At 46.7% G+C, this 13,665-nt stretch overlaps 3 protein-coding genes across 6 annotated transcripts in view; all 3 read right to left on the bottom strand.

Moving 5' to 3' along the window:
* Positions 1-2,157: 2,157 nt before the first annotated feature.
* gpr63 (G protein-coupled receptor 63) lies at positions 2,158-6,702 on the bottom strand. The gene is made up of 2 exons (XM_027030735.2): positions 6,593-6,702; positions 2,158-4,173 (listed from the first exon to the last, which is right to left on the bottom strand). The coding sequence occupies exon 2, from the start codon at positions 4,092-4,094 to the stop codon at positions 2,877-2,879; it is 1,218 nt and encodes a 405-aa protein (XP_026886536.2). The 5' UTR covers positions 4,095-4,173; positions 6,593-6,702; the 3' UTR covers positions 2,158-2,876.
* A 606-nt stretch (positions 6,703-7,308) lies between these two features.
* Positions 7,309-9,615, bottom strand: ndufaf4 (NADH:ubiquinone oxidoreductase complex assembly factor 4). Of its 2 annotated transcripts, none has more exons than XM_027030731.2 (3): positions 9,456-9,615; positions 8,291-8,376; positions 7,309-7,996 (listed from the first exon to the last, which is right to left on the bottom strand). In XM_027030731.2, exons 1-3 carry the CDS (start codon positions 9,577-9,579, stop codon positions 7,685-7,687), a joined length of 522 nt encoding a protein of 173 aa, XP_026886532.1. In that variant the 5' UTR covers positions 9,580-9,615; the 3' UTR covers positions 7,309-7,684. The 2 variants fall into 2 exon arrangements, with proteins under 2 accessions (XP_026886532.1, XP_026886531.1); XM_027030730.2 differs by having other exon boundaries at positions 9,447-9,612.
* Positions 9,616-10,025: 410 nt separating this feature from the next.
* dse (dermatan sulfate epimerase) overlaps positions 10,026-13,665 on the bottom strand; it is a 15,711-nt gene continuing 12,071 nt past the window's right edge. For all 3 annotated transcript variants that reach the window (XM_027030736.2, XM_027030737.2, XM_035528991.1), the window contains 2 exons: positions 13,383-13,590; positions 10,026-12,541 (listed from right to left, as the gene is read on the bottom strand). In XM_027030736.2, the coding sequence (XP_026886537.2) occupies positions 10,849-12,541; positions 13,383-13,590 (1,901 nt within the window). In that variant the 3' untranslated portion in view covers positions 10,026-10,848. The remainder of the gene's footprint in view (positions 12,542-13,382; positions 13,591-13,665) is intronic.

Raw genomic sequence — 13,665 nt, 5'->3', positions numbered from 1 at the left:
ACTTCACCCTCCCCCTCCATCCCAGCAGGAATCACTTCACCCTCCCCCTGCCATCCCAGCAGGAATCACTTCACCCTCCCCTCCATCCCAGCAGGAATCACTTCACCCTCCCCTGCCATCCCAACAGGAATCACTTCACCCTCCCCTGCCATCCCAGCAGGAATCACTTCACCCTCCCCCTCCATCCCAGCAGGAATCACTTCACCCTCCCCTGCCATCCCAGCAGGAATCACTTCACCCTCCCCTGCCATCCCAGCAGGAATCACTTCACCCCCCCCCTCCATCCCAGCAGGAATCACTTCACCCTCCCCCTCCATCCCAGCAGGAATCACTTCACCCTCCCCTGCCATCCCAGCAGGAATCACTTCACCCTCCCCTGCCATCCCAACAGGAATCACTTCACCCTCCCCTGCCATCCCAACAGGAATCACTTCACCCTCCCCTGCCATCCCAGCAGGAATCACTTCACCCTCCCCCTCCATCCCAGCAGGAATCACTTCACCCTCCCCTGCCATCCCAACAGGAATCACTTCACCCTCCCCTGCCATCCCAACAGGAATCACTTCACCCTCCCCCTCCATCCCAGCAGGAATCACTTCACCCTCCCCCGCCATCCCAACAGGAATCACTTCACCCTCCCCCGCCATCCCAACAGGAATCACTTCACCCTCCCCCTCCATCCCAACAGGAATCACTTCACCCTCCCCCTCCATCCCAGCAGAAATCACTTCACCCTCCCCCTGCCATCCCAACAGGAATCACTTCACCCTCCCCCTGCCATCCCAGCAGGAATCACTTCACCCTCCCCTGCCATCCTAGCAGGAATCACTTCACCCTCCCCTGCCATCCCAGCAGGAATCACTTCACCCTCCCCCTCCATCCCAGCAGGAATCACTTCACCCTCCCCCTCCATCCCAGCAGGAATCACTTCACCCTCCCCTGCCATCCCAGCAGGAATCACTTCACCCTCCCCTGCCATCCCAACAGGAATCACTTCACCCTCCCCTGCCATCCCAGCAGGAATCACTTCACCCTCCCCCTCCATCCCAGCAGGAATCACTTCACCCTCCCCTGCCATCCCAACAGGAATCACTTCACCCTCCCCCTCCATCCCAGCAGGAATCACTTCACCCTCCCCCGCCATCCCAACAGGAATCACTTCACCCTCCCCTGCCATCCCAACAGGAATCACTTCACCCTCCCCCTCCATCCCAGCAGGAATCACTTCACCCTCCCCCTCCATCCCAGCAGGAATTACGCTTTGCAGTAGGAAACGAGCATGTACAGTCACAGACTGACTGGCTGTTGTCACATTCATTTCTGCTCTTTAGTCTGTCCATGCCAAGTAAAAAATGTCAAAAGCTTATCGACATGAAATGTGATTGTGATGAAATGTAAGTCCTTTATCACCCAGCACTATAGAAAATTGAACAGCCTGAACTCTGCAGGTCTGTGTGTGTGTGTGTACACACAGTTACTTAGCAACAGAAACTAGATGGATGCACGGGAGGGCTGAGCTTGTTAGAAGCTCTTTACAGCAGTAATTGAGCATGTGCTGCTCTGTTAAGTGAATATGCTGAATTTTGTTGATATGAATTTTCAGGTTTTATAGTGATTTTACTAGTTAGAATTTTGTGATCAGTCGTTATAATATTTATCTAATAATAATTGGTACAGCTCTCCATGGGTTGTATTGCATTTATTTGCAGTATCCATAGTGGTGGAATTGGTACACAGTTCAATGCAAGTGTCTGCTTCCATGAACAAATGCAGTAGCTATGCATGTTCACAAGGCTGTGAGGCTGGTGATGTCATCCCCCTGGAGCTGGTCCCAGTGCAAGTGAGGGAGAGATAACCGTCAAACCGGGAGCACAGTATGACCTCACCAGTCTTGTTAGCGAGAGCCTCTGGAACATTACAGTGCAGCCCTCATCGTTCTGTAGGCCTGAGGCAGACATTCAGCTGTTAAAACTAAGGGACAATCTGTTTAACAAATTACTTCAGGGAAATAATCAGTGCAAATTTATACATTTGCAAGCACGAAACTGACTCATTATTGTTATCCAGACATCTTAACACCGCTGGTAGACGTGATCATAAGATTGTAAATAGTAAAATCACAAAAACATGACAGAATTCATTAACAAACTCATTTGCTACAAGAAAGATCTAAAGGAGCTCAACCCTCCTGTGTATCTATCTGGTTGCTGTTGCTAAGGCATAGTGTGTTTCCAGTGAGTGTCAGACCCAGAGTCTCTACTTTTAAGCTTGGTAGGAGGGGTGAAGGAGTCAGGCGTGTTAACCCTCACCTGCTCTGCCAGCTCTATAATGCACAGGGATGTCCTGTTTACAGGTTACTCCAAAACTAAATAAAAAAACGAGCCCAAAATCCTGTTTTGTTTTGTGTGAGTCTAAAGAAATAACACTTCAGACATCCCAGGACAGAGACTGCAGCCTCAAGCACAGGGAGTTGGGGGGCAACAGGAAAAGCTGCACAGGGGAACAGCCACATATGCACCAACCTCAACTCCAAAGTATTGACAAACTGGTTGTGAACTGTCAAAGCCTAAAAAACTAATCTGAAGTTCATATAGAGAGACACTCCAGATTGAACAATTTCACACATGTTTTTAATTCAAAATAAAGGACCAGCAAACCAAAATTGCACATTTTCACCAGGTAAAGCAGCATTTGGTATGACTAAGAGCACAGTCTAGAATTCATAGCAAAATTAATCAGGTTCACTGTGAGATCACAAGATAATAAAAATGCTCAATAAACTAATCACATAGCAAAACAGTATAAGAAGTAAACATGGCCGCTCGTTCTGATTTTACCATCTTAAAGTGAATAAAGTCTGAGAGTGGAGAGCGGTTCTAGACCACAGAGCGGTGCTCTCCACACGCGTAGACCATGCTGCGTCGGCTCCGCCTCCTGGTGTGGCCAGGCAGATGGGGGAAGAGCTTGCAGTGCTTTGGCACGAGGCCAAGACAGGCATCCCGGAACTTCTTGATACGCCAGTAGTAGATGAGTGGCGTGAGGGCAGGTTTGAGGTAGCACAGCCACACCAACCACGTGCTGATCTCCAAGAAGCTCTGACTGCTGTAGAAGGAGCTGCTGAACGTAGCCAACAGACTGTAGGTGGCAAACGGTGTCCAGCACACAGTGACGACACAGAAGAGGATGAGGATGGTGGCGAAGGCACGCGTTTTGAAGCTCATGTCGATGTTGATGTGAAAGGACCGGCTGAGGCTGGCGAGGTCCGCCTTACCTGTCTGCCCCAGGCCGAGGGCGTCGGAGCGGGCGCCGACCCGCAGAGTGTTGTGTCTGAGGGTATTCAGGATACCCAAGGACGTGTAGAGCATCACTAAGAACGGGAGGAAGAAGAACAGCAGCACGACCAGCAGCACATAGGTGCTGGAGCTCCGCTCCGCTGTGTACCCAAACACACACTGGGGGCCACGCGGGGGCACCGGCAGGGCTGGGTAGCCCAGTGACAGAGGGAAGACCAGGCAGAAACACAGAGTCCAGGACACCACGATCAAGACCTTGGCTCTGCGGGGACTCAGCCTGTCCTGCCGCTGCACAATGATCAGGAAACGGTCCACACTGATGATCAGCAGAATGGCCATGCCTTCCAGGAGGAAGAGCCAAAAGAACATGGCTGACACTCGACAGAACACGTCCCCGAAAACCCAGCGCGCAGTGACCGTAGTGACCAGAGCAAAGGGCATATTGAGCAGTGCCAGCATCATATCTGCGAAGGCGAGACTGGCTAGTAGGATGTTGATGGCTGAGCGCATGGCCGCACGCCGATACACCATCACGCACACCACCACGTTCCCCAGGAAGGCCAACAGCAGCATACAGACCATGGCCAGGCCGAAGAACACCTGCAGGGGGAGACTAAGGCCCTGCGCACTGTCCTGTGCCTGTCCTTCAGGGGCCACCGTCATCAACAGCATCCTGAACAAGGCCGAGCTGTTGTCCCAGGAGGAGGAGGAGGAGTTTTCCATGGCCTGCAGCGTGTCTGGTTGGCTGATGGACGCAGGTAGACGGGGCAGTGCAGCACGGTGCCTAGCAATAAACAGCATTTATGCACTCGCAGCGCCATATCAACTACTGCACTCTCAGACTGCCCACCGCCACACACACACTCATCACAGGGAGAGCCTGCAGAAAAAGAGAAAGCAGCACCATCAGTATAATGAACTCCTAACACATGACTGTATCCCGCACCCAAACACACTCACTCCCACACACACTCTACATGACCTATATCATTAATTCACACAGTTCACCATTTTACATGGTGTCCCAGGGCTGTAGATTTTTATAAATAGGTTTTGTCTCACAGCCCAGATTTTGTCAGTGAGGTGTAGAGAAGGGAACCACAGAAACCACAATAACAGAATAACAGAAACCACAATAACAGGTCGGCTGTTCAGCCAAGTACTGCGTGCTAAAAAGGTGTTTAGCCTGGCAACAAGGAAGAGCACACTGGCACCTGGCTGCTCAGGAGACCAAGTCCCTTAACGCGCGGGTGCAAAGAAACGGCAAACATGTTCTGTCCACCTGGTGCAGCTTAATCAATTTTGCTTTATGTTCTATTGCATATTTTCACTATTATACTAATACAATGATATACAGCCAAGAAAAGCATCAGATGACAACAGCAGCGATTCAGTCATTTCTAAGTATGTCTAAAATATTAGACGTATAATTTTCAAAAAGCGTAAACTAAACAGAAACGTAAAAATAAAAACTAACAGTTCTGTCATAAAAGCAAGACAGAAAGCTTACTTCTGCTGTAAGGATATTCCAGGAATATGAACCCCCTCACCCTGCATCTGCCTGGTCACAGGTCCGTACATCCACAATCTCAATACACTCTATAATCTATTTCTGTTCGTTACCGATAACAAGAGGTGGTCACTTTTCTACGGAAGCCCACAACCCATTTATTTTTTCTTTACTGTTACACCTTATTTTTCGTGATCTCAAAGTAACAAACGTAATAAGACAACTCACATAAGCCGCTACGTATACATGCAATTTACATTAACTGCGTAGAATTTGCATTTGGAACCAGTCTAAGTTCACTAAAACATTATGAATACAGATGTGTATATATTTACATGTATGTAAATGTATATACAGTCTACAGGATACAGCATTGATTGTAAATGTATATACAGCCTAAGGGATACAGCGTTGATTGTAAATGTATATATAGTCTAAGGGATACAGCGCTGATTGTAAATGCGTATACAGTCTAAGGGATACAGCATTGTTTGTAAATGTGTATACAGTCTAAGGGATACAGCGTTGATTGTAAATGTGTATGCAGTCTAAGGGATACAGCGTTGATTGTAAATGTATATACAGTCTACAGGATACAGCGCTGATTGTAAATGTATATACAGTCTACAGCGCTGATTGTAAATGTATATACAGTCTAAGGGATACAGCGTTGATTGTAAATGTGTATGCAGTCTAAGGGATACAGCGTTGATTGTAAATGTGTATGCAGTCTAAGGGATACAGCGTTGATTGTAAATGTGTATGCAGTCTAAGGGATACAGCGTTGAATGTGAATGTGTATGCAGTCTAAGGGATACAGCGTTGATTGTAAATGTGTATACAGTCTAAGGGATACAGCGTTGATTGTAAATGTGTATACAGTCTAAGGGATGCAGCGTTGATTGTAAATGTGTATACAGTCTAAGGGATGCAGCGTTGATTGTAAATGTGTATACAGTCTAAGGGATGCAGCGTTGATTGTAAATGTGTATACAGTCTAAGGGATACAGCGTTGATTGTAAATGTGTATACAGTCTAAAGGATACAGCGTTGATTGTATATATGTATTTACAGGCAGACGGTACCGGATAAAACGGTTCATTTGAGCTGTAAAGGGTTAGAAAGACAAAACACTCCACTTAGGAACAAAGGAAAGAAATCGGGACCTGTTCGCTAACTATGCTAGCATGACACCGCACAAGCCTTTAGTATACAGAGTTGTTTTAGTTCGCTGTACACATAAGAAAACGCCATCGGAAACGGAAACAAAATCACGCCTGCATATTTAAAACAGTTTCAAACATACCTTGGAAAAAATGAACGTTCAAGGAGTGAGAAGCCGCATCAGTACGCGTGAAAGAGACGAGGCACACCGAGTAAATTAGAAACACTGTTCTTATTAACACCGACACAGTCACCTAACCCTAATCCTAACTCTAATCCCACCCTTAAACCTAACCCTAACCCTGTTCTTATTAACACCTACACAGTCACCTAACCCTAATCCTAACTCTAATCCCACCCTTAAACCTAACCCTAACCCTAACCCTGTTCTTATTAACACCTACACAGTACACTAACCCTAACGCTAACTCTAATCTCACCCATAACCCTAACCCTAGTCCTAACACTAACTCTAATCCTAACTCTAACCCTTCCTATCTATGGGAGTTTCCAGCGCTCCAGATTTCCAACCTCAGCCTGATCTGAAAAGATGACCACTTGCTCCGTATTAACTCTTATTTAAGCACATCTACACACATCTGCACGGTTGTAGTTGATACGTTACCTTGGCACTAAGAACTACATTTTAGATTTCTGATTGCTGTTTTCAAACCAGCTGGAAGTTTCTGCTCCATATATCCATCCCCTCGCTGTCGACTCTTCCAAACAAGCCCTTTCTGATCGCGCATCCGGTGCGATCACGGCCAGCGTGCGTCACTTCACTGGAAGCCCAATCCGGACGCAGCGAGACGCGAGTGGCGTTGCTAGGGGGCCCAGGCACCAGTTCAGCCAGCAGTGGGGCTGCATCAAAGTATGGGCAGAAATGGAAAAGAAAGATACCCTGTGGAGGTATTTCAGTTCCTTTAACATTGAAATGAATACTCGATTAAAAGGAAAGAAGACATATATTGCAGAAAATGATAGTGGATAGTGGAGTACAGTCTGTCCTGTACTCAGGGTTACACTCAAACCCCATCATCTCCTCTGTACAGATTAGATTATATCATCTTTTTAAACTGTAAACTGCATTCTCATCACAGCAGTCAGTTTACTCAGTGCTTATCACAAACTTGCAGTAACATTTTAGTCAGAATTCCCAGTCTAGAGAATTAGGGTTAAAGCTGGTTTAGGGTTAAAACTGGTTTAGAGTTTAAGATAGTTTAGGGTTAAGCTGTCTTCTGTTGGCATGCTGCTGGAATCGTTGTTTAATCAAAGCTATCAGAGGTTTCAAATTTCTCAAAATATCACATGTATGACATGACAAACAAAGCACAGAAGGAATCATAAGCAAGTAAGTTTTAATCACATCGGCACCATTTTTCATGTGACTATTACCCTCAACCCATTTATCAAATGACCTCGGCATTTCTCCCGTCATTACCAATTCTCCAATTTCAATACATATGTAACCCCCCACCAAATTTCAAGTGAAGTCTTCACTACTCTGAGCCTCATATGCTACTCATTTTCCTTTCTGAAAAAGGTGAGCAAATATAGACATCAATGCCTTTATGGGTTTACTGATTGCAAAGTATCATATCAGATGCTTTATGGTGGTAAAGCAGTAAGTAATGGAGTCAGCATAACCATTATCAGAATACATGTACATTCACAACAAAGCTTATGTGAATCATTCAAAGCATTGTTCATGTTAGTCCTAAGAGTCCTTTATCTGTTTTCTCTCCTCTGATTTGGGTGGAATAATTTTCACATTAAAGGGAATAAAGAACTTTGTGAGTGCTTTGGCGTCTGCCAAGTCCAGTGTGTATTCCTTGGCGATCTTCTCTGCTGTCCATGTTTGAGGTGAGAGTTTGTGATTGTTTAGCGCTGTCAGGGCTTCAACAATCAACAACTTGCCTTGTGGAACAGCTGTAATGTCACTGATTAAAAAATGGTCTCCTCGTAAACTGGACTTCAATGGTCGATGCCCAACATGTTCTGCCTGCTTCAGTTCTGCAGCCACTGTAACCTGCAGACACCCGAGGAAGTCAGCCACACCACAGAGGGCTGAGCACTCAGACAGTTTAACACACTACATGAGATTAACTGTGATCAATGCAGAGGTTTTGCAGATGCTGCAAAATGGGTGTCATATGTATAGACATTTCTAGACATTAACTGAAGAACAGAACAAATCCTAAATACTGAAAACATTCACCTCTGTAAGTGTTCTCTTCATGGTACAGGTGAATAATTAGCAAAGGAGTTAAAAAGTTATGTGAACTGTAGGTGCAGTGTGGGAAGTGCTGAATAGTCCTTATACCTGCGATATGGGGTCTCTTGACTTCACATAGACCTGCTTCAGCCAGGCCAACAGTGCATCATTCTTCTTGTTGACTTCGCTGATGTCTGTGGTTTGAGTGCAAAGAAATATAGTCAAAGTCAAGTTTACTTACAACAGCCATTGTCACAAAGCAACTTTACAAATGTCTGAGTCCAAGCCCCTAGTGAGCAAGCCAAGGACAACAGTAGCAAGGCGAAACTCCTCTGCCCAAATATAGACATTTATAGAGAACTACCATTCATCAAGCAACAGAAACTAAACATGTTTCTCACATAAGCAAATATGTTTTGATGGAATCTTATGGAAATGTTACACCCAAGAAATCAATTCTCTAGTACATTTTTTGGAAATTGTTTAACATGTTAACACATTGCTATCCAAAGGGGAATGTGATTTCATTATGATTAATCCGGTAAACAAAATGCAAGTTAATTCTATTCTGACAGGCATTACACTCAGGAGAAGCTCCATTCACAACTGCAAAAGTAATAAATCCTCTTATAAAATGTTTCCTCTCTACCCAACATTATGTAGCTAGCTACAATGTATGGACAAACGTGTTGGTACACGCCTCTAAATAATAGAATTCAGATGTTCAGATGCCACAGTCATCTTGGAGTGATATTAAAATGGAAGCATATTAGTAACCACAGCAACGCTACAAAGTGACAGACCACGTAAAGCTACAGAGCAGGGTTGCCAAGTGCTGAGCCGCATAGTGCCTAAAGGTCGCCATCATCGCCTGACTCAGTCACAGCAGAGTCAGAGTTAGGGTTAGGGTTACTGACTCAGTAACAGCTGAGTTAGAGTTAGGGTCACAGCAGACTTCCAAACCTCCACACAGCAAAACCTTGAAGAAATCTCTAGGTTAGCTAGTACACCTAGTTAGCTAGCGGACATAAGGACATACCTAGACAACCGAGCTATCTGAATTAGTATAAATGTGCAGTCACTCGTAACGTGTATTAGACTAGATTATATATTAGAATAGGTCCATTTAAACACAAACGGCTGAATGCGTTTGGTTTTAAATGTTTTGACCTTCTGAGGTAAACTAGCCCGTTAGCCCAGCGCGCTAGCCGCACCACACGCCCAGTCACAGAGCCCGAGTTCAGCCCAGCCAAACCTCTCTTACACTGTGCACCTGGTGCAGAATCAGCCGTGGTGACATGTCGCGGTGCTGGTTTGGGTTTAGTTTTGCTTATTTCACGGTCAACACGGTTTTCTAAGTTAAAAGTCCTCAGCAGGCGTCCAGCGCGCGCGCCCATGTCCGACGGAAGCGTTACGAGGGTCAAACGTCGAAGGCGGAATTAACGTCAGTGGGCTAGATTTAGATGTGCTTATTTCGCGATGATTTCCAAGTTAAAATTCCTCAATAGGCGTCCAACGCTTTGTAGAAACGATATAAATTCTAACACTCATAAGTGAACATCTGTGTGGTAGAAACGTGTTAAAATTATATCGTGGATGGCAATAGTTGTTCTAGTCAGAAGGTGGTAGTAAAGGCAAAGAAATCCACAGCACAGAACCTGGACTCTTTAACAAAGCTTAAGTCAGTACTGAATATGATCTGACTGCAAAAGCCCAGTCAATACTGAATCAGAATCTGATCCCACACCTGTCCTGGGTCCTGGCACACAGTACTGAACCAAATCCAAGTGAGCAGCTTGCTCACCCCAACTCACCCATCATGAAAAAATAAACAAAAACAAAATGTTGGTGTAATTTTATTTATTTATACAATTCAGTCTGGAAGTCACAGAAAAATGTTCAACAACTTGAATGCATCACAGAGTGGGTTTTTGCTATGGAGAACAAAGTGGGTATTTTCTAATAGCTAATGTGGCAGCACAGTGATTCAGTGTGGAAACTCTTGATTCATGCCACTCTGTTTCACGTCTCAATACTCTCAGCACAACTCAGAAGAGGGAACATGCCCTGGTAGGGAAGACTGGAAAAAGCATTTGCTTTTTTATTACAGAGTACAAAATAACATCGAAAAATATACACATTTATATATCTTACTTTAGAATATGTACATGTTACAATTCCTCTGATGACCATCAATGCCAAATGTGCAGAGATTACATTGAATTTTAGTGGCTATTATGATGTTAGGATGAGCAGGTGGGAATCACGGTGTTGTTGAAAATAACGAGTCCCACACTGACGATGCCAGCACTGAGCTTGAACAAGAAGAAGCACGGGAAAAGAGGCAAAGCAGGAGGAAGTGTTTCACACTGATGATGTCAGCCTTGTCTCTGCGAGCAGAGAGACTGTTGGCATCATGAAGGACACACCAGTTCTTTTCAGGTGATCTGACGAATTGAAGGAATAGAGAAACCACAGATGCCGGACAGAGATTCTCAGCAAGAATGCCTTAGGTGGATAAAATGAGTGGCATCAATTCCTCCACCCATCTCATCTTACATCCATTTCTCGCTTCCACAGAGGAAAGCACTACAGCGTAGGGCGGAGCCAAGTCCAATGAAAGAGACAGAGAGAAAGGAAAGGAGGAAAAGCAGATGGAGCGCTCATCAGCACTGTGTCTGCGAGCAGGAGGAGTACAGGCAGAGCAGGATGAAGCCATCGGCCATCAGGATGCCATAAACGCAGCGCTGCATTTGCAGGGTCTGCGCCCGGGCCTGCTGGGTCAGCAGCACTGCCAGCAGCAGGAAGAACGTACTGATGTTGAGGATGAGGAAGAGGCGGATGTAGCTCGTGTCCGCACTCTCGGCAGTGGCCACCATGGGCAGCTCATTAAACATGCGCCCCTTCACAAATCCCGCCTTCTTGCCTCTGTGAACGTCGCTGTAATCGATGAACGCTCGGGAGTCGCCGTCGCCCTCTTCTGGAATATCCTCGTATATGTGCGTCATAGCACGCCTTCTCTCCCTCTTCTCGCTCATCTCAATCTGAGCAAAAATGTCAGGCAGGTTCCCTTTTTTAAACCCCTTAACTTTGCCTTGCTTCTTTTTTATCACCGCTGGTGGCTTCTTCCTGCCTGAGGATCTGGGGAGATGCTCTGCAATTTTGTGCAAGCTGTTGGTGTTAAGAACTCGCGCCAGAACATGACGTTCCAGCTGCTGGAAGATGGGTTTCACATGTTGGAGGTTGTCCTCTACCACACTCACGTACTCACCCACTTCTTCCAGAGGGCGCTCCTGTACTGATGCCGCCTTCTCGAACACAATCTTCTTCTGGTCCACCAGCACCATGGCAAACAGAGGCTTGCTTGGCATCTCTCCTGTAAGCAGGTAAATGGTAAAGGTGTGATCCCGAGTGGTCAAGAAGATGTCGATCCTCTCTGCATCCCCACGCAAGCTGAAGGTCTGGACATCAACTCCTGGTCCAAAAAAGACGTACGCCACCCTGGTGTGGGGATATCTCAGTGGTACGGTCACGTTTACGTAATTGGAGCCGTTGTATGGGTACCCACGCGGGTACCTCCAGTAGCCCATAGCGGCACTCTCACTGCTGCCCGTGTCATCCTGCCAGAACATCTTGTAAGATTCGTGTCCATACTGGATAAAGGCCCCCTGCAGCCTGCCCAGGGCTGTCCTCTGGAAGGGGGTATCTGTGTTGTGGAAGAAGGTGCAGCTACTGTGGGTGGGGCTGTCAGACTCCAGGTGCACATAGTCCACCAGCAGGAGGAGCTCAGGCTCCAGTAGCAGTAGGTTCCTCTGGAACCTCCTGATCTTCATGGCAGGGTTGTAGGCTGCCTGGCCCTCACCACGGATGAACAGCACTCCCTGGCGCTCCAGAGCCGCCTCCACACGCCCCTGGCAGTCTGCAGCAGGCCCGTGCTTGTATTTCAGCCATTTAGAGTTACATGCCTCTGTTACCTGACCTTCCCATGGTGTAAAGCAGCTGTCAGACGTGGAGGGTCCAAACATGACTGCGTTGTTCAGGAAGGTGTATTTGGGCCCATAAAGGGCTTCTGTGATGAAGGGGACACCACTGGGAGCGAAGGTGAAGGAGTTCTGGTCAGGGTGCTCGTGGCCCGCATTAAAGTTCCTCCATCCTTTGATCCACTCTTTGTACTTGTTCTGGTGGACAATATCGAAGATGGCACGGCCCCCCAGCCTTCCTGACTTAAAGGAGAGGAACGTGTGTCTTCGCTCTACAGGAAGAGCACTGCCATAGGTCACCACCCCCCAGTCCTCAAAGTAATGCAGGCGGGGCTTCCCATAATCAGGAGGGGGTGTGGGCTTCAGACTGGCATCATACCTGTACAATAACACCAAAACAGAAAACTTGGTATAAAACACTGCAGTAGCAAGAATGTAGCATGACACTCAACCCTAAACTTGACCCTCACCCTCAATCACAGCATATTTCACATCCTCAGAACATTTTACAAAAATAATTAAAAGATAAAATAAATACTTTTTTTTCCCCCCCTGACCACACAACTTTTCTGGTTGACACACACACGAAAAAAACTCTGTGTGCAGAGTGTGTGTGTGTGTGTGTGTGTTACCAGAGGAACTCTGTGTACAGAGTGTGTGTGTATGTGTTACCAGGGGAACTCTGTGTGCAGAGTGTGTGTGTGTGTGTGTTACCAGGGGAACTCTGTGTGCAGAGTGCAGTGTGTGTATGTGTTACCAGGGGAACTCTGTGTGCAGAGTGTGTGTGTGTGTGTGTGTTACCAGAGGAACTCTGTGTGCAGTGTGCAGTGTGTGTGTGTGTTACCAGAGGAACTCTGTGTGCAGTGTGCAGTGTGTGTGTGTGTTACCAGAGGAACTCTGTGTGCAGTGTGCAGTGTGTGTGTGTGTTACCAGAGGAACTCTGTGTGCAGTGTGTGTGTGTGTGTGTGTTACCAGAGGAACTCTGTGTGCAGTGTGTGTGTGTGTGTTACCAGAGGAACTCTGTGTGCAGTGTGTGTGTGTGTTACCAGAGGAACTCTGTGTGCAGTGTGCAGTGTGTGTGTGTGTTACCAGAGGAAATCTGTGTGCAGTGTGTGTTACCAGAGGAACTCTGTGTGCAGTGTATGTGTGTGTGTGTGTGTGTGTGTGTGTGGTGTGTTACCAGAGGAACTCTGTGTGCAGTGTGTGTGTGTGTGTGTTACCAGAGGAACTCTGTGTGCAGTGTGCTCCATCTCTGCCCCTTCCCTGCCTGTCCTGGACCCTCCAGCACGCGGTTCTGATGGATCATCTCAGCTAGCCAGTTTCCGCTACCATTACGCATCACAAACCGATCCAGAAACACCAGCTGGCTCTCAGGACCATAGAACCAGTTGTAGTTGGAGTCCGCAATGGCCACAGTCCTCTGGAAACCTGAGTACACACAAAGACCCACACAACCATGAGAGTCTGTAGGAGTAAGCCGCCAGCACCGAGCAGTGGGTTAGC

Source organism: Electrophorus electricus, chromosome 8, assembly GCF_013358815.1.
Source record: "Electrophorus electricus isolate fEleEle1 chromosome 8, fEleEle1.pri, whole genome shotgun sequence".
In the NCBI taxonomy this organism is placed as follows: domain Eukaryota; kingdom Metazoa; phylum Chordata; class Actinopteri; order Gymnotiformes; family Gymnotidae; genus Electrophorus; species Electrophorus electricus.
The sequence above is the reverse complement of the archived record's forward strand: the minus strand, read 5'-3'. Positions and strand labels throughout refer to the sequence as shown.

Bases quoted from the DNA above. Each gene is read 5' to 3' on its own strand.
- gpr63 (XM_027030735.2), bottom strand. From the start codon at position 4,094: ATGCTGTTTATTGCTAGGCACCGTGCTGCACTGCCCCGTCTACCTGCG.
- ndufaf4 (XM_027030730.2), bottom strand. From the start codon at position 9,579: ATGGGCGCGCGCGCTGGACGCCTGCTGAGGACTTTTAACTTAGAAAAC. The intron at 8,377-9,446 runs GTAAGAGAGGTT...CTCAAACCACAG, and splicing joins TTCTGCACCAGGTGCACAGT to ACATCAGCGAAGTCAACAAG. The intron at 7,997-8,290 runs GTATAAGGACTA...GGGTGTCTGCAG, and splicing joins CAAGAGACCCCATATCGCAG to GTTACAGTGGCTGCAGAACT.